The sequence below is a fragment of the Oncorhynchus masou genome, chromosome 21 (assembly GCF_036934945.1).
Source record: "Oncorhynchus masou masou isolate Uvic2021 chromosome 21, UVic_Omas_1.1, whole genome shotgun sequence".
In the NCBI taxonomy this organism is placed as follows: Eukaryota; Metazoa; Chordata; class Actinopteri; order Salmoniformes; family Salmonidae; genus Oncorhynchus; species Oncorhynchus masou.
Genome location: NC_088232.1, coordinates 52,304,598 through 52,308,482, shown reverse-complemented (window position 1 = coordinate 52,308,482; position 3,885 = coordinate 52,304,598). Strand labels below are relative to the sequence as shown.

Sequence of the window (3,885 nt, the reverse complement as noted above, 5' to 3'; positions counted from 1 at the left end):
AAGTATCCTATAGTAAGGTATATGAAGTAGTATCCTACCAGGTATAGTAATGATCTGAAGTATCCTACCAGGTATAGTAATTATATGAAGTATCCTACCAGGTATAGTAATGATCTAAAATAACAGAAAAGTAGCATCGTACCAGGCCCATGGTGTTAGCTGTGTTGGTTCTTCTGTGTGCGTTGAAAATCAGTTCACACACAGACAAAAGAGCATGTGGAGATGATCTGAGAGATTATCTCAGTCATGTTTTGCATAGGGGACCCTGACAATATGAGCCCCCCCCGCATTAAATCTATTCTTCTTCATCAGGAAACACCTGTTGACACACCCTAAACTAGACAGAAATAACACATATTGAATCATGTAGTAACCAAAAAATGCGTTAAATAAATCTAAATATATTTAATATTTGAGATTCTTGAAAGTAGCCACCATTTGCCTTGATGACAGCTTTGCACACTCTTGGCATTCTCTCAAACAGCTTCATGAGGTTGTCACCTGGAATGCATTTTAATTAACAGGTCTGCCTTGTTAAAAGATAATTTGTGGAATTTCTTTCCTTCTTAATGCGTTTGAGACAATTAGTAGCATACAGAAGATAGCCCTATTTTGTAAAAGTCCAAGTCCATATTATGGCAAGAACAGCTCAAATAAGCAAAGAGAAACGACAGTCCATCATTACTTTAAGACATGAAGGTCAGTCAATATGGAACATTTCAAGAAAGTTCCTTCAAGTGGAGTCGCAGAAACCATCAAGTGCTGAAACTGAGGACCACCACAGGAAAGGAAGATCCAGAGATACCTCTGCTGCAGAGGAGAAGTTCATTAGAGTTACCAGACTCTGCTTCAGAGTTCGAGTAACAGACACATCTCAACATCAACTGTTCAGAGAAGACTGTGTGAATCAGGCCTCCATGGTCGTCTTGCTGCAAAAGAAAAAACTACTACTAAAAGGACACCAATTAGAAGAAGAGACTTGCTTGTGCCAAGAAACACGAGCAATGGACATTAGATTGTTGGAAATCTGTCTAAATTTGAGATTTTTGGTTCCAACCACCGTGTCTTTGTGAGACGCAGAGTAGGCGAACAGATGTCTGCATGTGTGGTTCCCACCGTGAAGCATGGAGGAGGTGTGATGGTGTGGGGGTGCTTTGCTGGTGACACTGTTAGTGATTTATTTAGAATTCAAGGCACACTTAACCAGCATGGCTACCACAGCCTTCTGCAGTGATACACCAACGCCGTGGAGAACGTTCTGCTGCCTGCAACATCCTCCAGCATGACCGGTTTGGCAGTGGGTCAGTCATGGTGTGGGGTGGCATTTCTTATGGGGGCTGCACAGCCCTCCATGTACTTCGCCAGAGGAAGCCTGACTGCCATTAGGTACCGAGATGAGATCCTCAGACCTCTTGTGAGACCATATGCTGGTGCGGTTGGCCCTGGGTTCCTCCTAATGCAAGACAATACTAGACCTCATGTGGCTGGAGTGTGTCAGCAGTTCCTGCAAGAGGAAGGCATTGATGCTATGGACTGGCCCGCCCGTTCCCCAGACCTGAATCCAATTGAGCATATCTGGGACATCATGTCTCACTCCATCCACCAACGCCACGTTGCACCACAGACTGTCCAGGAGTTGGCGGATGCTTTAGTCCAGGTCTGGGAGGAGATCCCTCAGGAGACCATCCGCCACCTCATCAGGAGCATGCCCAGGCGTTGTAGGAAGGTCATACAGGCACGTGGAGGTCACACACACTACTGAGCCTCATTTTGACTTGTTTTAAGGACATTACATCAAAGTTGGATCAGCTTGTAGTGTGGTAGTGTGGTTTTCCACTTTAATTTTGAGTGTGACTCCAAATCCAGACCTCCATGAGTTGATCAATTTGATTTCCATTGATCATTTTTGTGTGATTTTGTTGTCAGCACATTCAACTACGTAAAGAAAAAAGTATTTATTAAGAATATTTCATTCATTCAGATCTAGGATGTGTTATTTTAGTGTTCCCTTTATTTTTTGAGCAGTGTATAAAAAGTTTGGACATTCAAGTTTTTTTTTTCTTTACTATTTTCTACATTGTAAAATCATAGTGAAGACATCAAAACTATGAAATAACACATATGGAATCATGTAGTAAAAAAAAGTGTAAATAGATATATACAGTCAGGTCCATAAATATTTGGACATTGACCAAGTTATTATTATTTTGGCTGTCTACAACAGCATATTGGAGTTGAAATGTGAGTTTAAAGTGCACTTTTAGCTTTAATTTGAGGGGATTTCCATCCAAATCGGGTGAATGGTGTAGAAATTACAGCACTTTTTATATGTGGCCCTCCCCTTTTCTAAGGGATCAAAAGTAATTGGACAATTGGTTGCTCAGGTGTTCCGTGGCCAGGTGTGTGTTATTACCTCATTAGTTAATTTGGTAAGAAGAGAAAAGGTCTAGAGTTGATTTCAAGTGTGGCATTTTGGCATTTGGAATCTGTTACTGTTAACCCTCAATATGAAGTCCAGAGAGCTGTCACTGCCAGTGAAGCAAGCCCTCAATATGAAGTCCAGAGAGCTGTCACTGCCAGTGAAGCAAGCCCTCAATATGAAGTCCAGAGAGCTGTCACTGCCAGTGAAGCAAGCCCTCAATATGAAGTCCAGAGAGCTGTCACTGCCAGTGAAGCAAGCCCTCAATATGAAGTCCAGAGAGCTGTCACTGCCAGTGAAACAAACCCTCAATATGAAGTCCAGAGAGCTGTCACTGCCAGTGAAGCAAGCCGTCATTAGGCTGACAAATCAAAACAAATCCTTCAGAGTGATAGCAAAAACATTAGGTGTGGCCAAATCAACTATTTTGTACATTCTTAAAAGGAAAGAACACACTGGTGAGCTCAGGAACACCAGAAGGCCCGGAAGACCACGGAAAACAACTGTGGTGGATGACAGAATAGTTTCCCTGGTGAAGAAAAGCCCTTTTCACAACAGTCGGCCAGGTCAACAACACGCTCCAGGAGGAAGGTCTATGTAGGGAAAGTCAACAATCAAGAGAAGACTTCACCAGTTCTAAATACACAAGATGTAAACCATTTCACAAAAACAGGAAGACCAGATTAAGCATACCACTTCAAAAGCATGGTGGAGGTGGTGTTATGCTGCTCAGTTCTGGAACAACCTCATCTATGAAATGGTGGAGGTGGTGTTATGGAGAACAAACTGCTCAAACTTGGACCAGAATCATCTGGGAAGCATGGTGGAGGTGGTGTTATGGAGAAGGGAAGGAACTGCTCATAATCTGAAGCATACCATCTCATCTGTGAAGCATGTTGGAGGTGGTGTTATGGAGAAGGGAAGGAACTGCTCATGATCTGAAGCATACCACCTCATCTGTGAAGCATGGTGGAGGTGGTGTTATGGGGTGGGCATGTATGGCTGCCAATGGAACTGCTTCCCTTGTATTTAGTGATGATGTGACTGCTGACAAAAACAGCAGGATGAATTCTGAAGTGTTTGGGGCTAATGTAATTATCTGCTCAGATTCAGCCAAAAGCTTCAGAACTCATTGGACGACGCTTCACAGTGCAGATGGACAATGACCCAAAAATGATGCAAATTGTGTCACTGTCCAAATACCTACCGACCTGACTGTGTGTGTGTGTGTGTGTGTGTGTGTGTGTGTGTGTGTGTGTGTGTGTGTGTGTGTGTGTGTGTGTGTGTGTGTGTGTGTGTGTGTGTGTGTGTGTGTGTGTGTGTGTGTGTGTGTGTGTGTGTGTGTGTGTGTGTGTGTGTATATATATATTTCATTATCATCTAACTTGACAGAAAGACATACCTCAAAAGAAAGACGACCATCACCAGTCCTATCACGAGTACAAAACCTACAAAAAGCAAAACAC

General features: G+C 42.9%; 1 protein-coding gene across 1 annotated transcript in view; it reads right to left on the bottom strand.

Annotated features, from left to right (window-relative positions):
• Positions 1-2,776, bottom strand: part of LOC135507531 (uncharacterized) — a 9,131-nt gene extending 6,355 nt beyond the window's left edge. Inside the window, exon 1 of the mRNA XM_064927039.1 lies at positions 2,494-2,776. Coding sequence (XP_064783111.1) covers positions 2,494-2,776 — 283 coding nt within the window. The remainder of the gene's footprint in view (positions 1-2,493) is intronic.
• Positions 2,777-3,885: the final 1,109 nt, after the last annotated feature.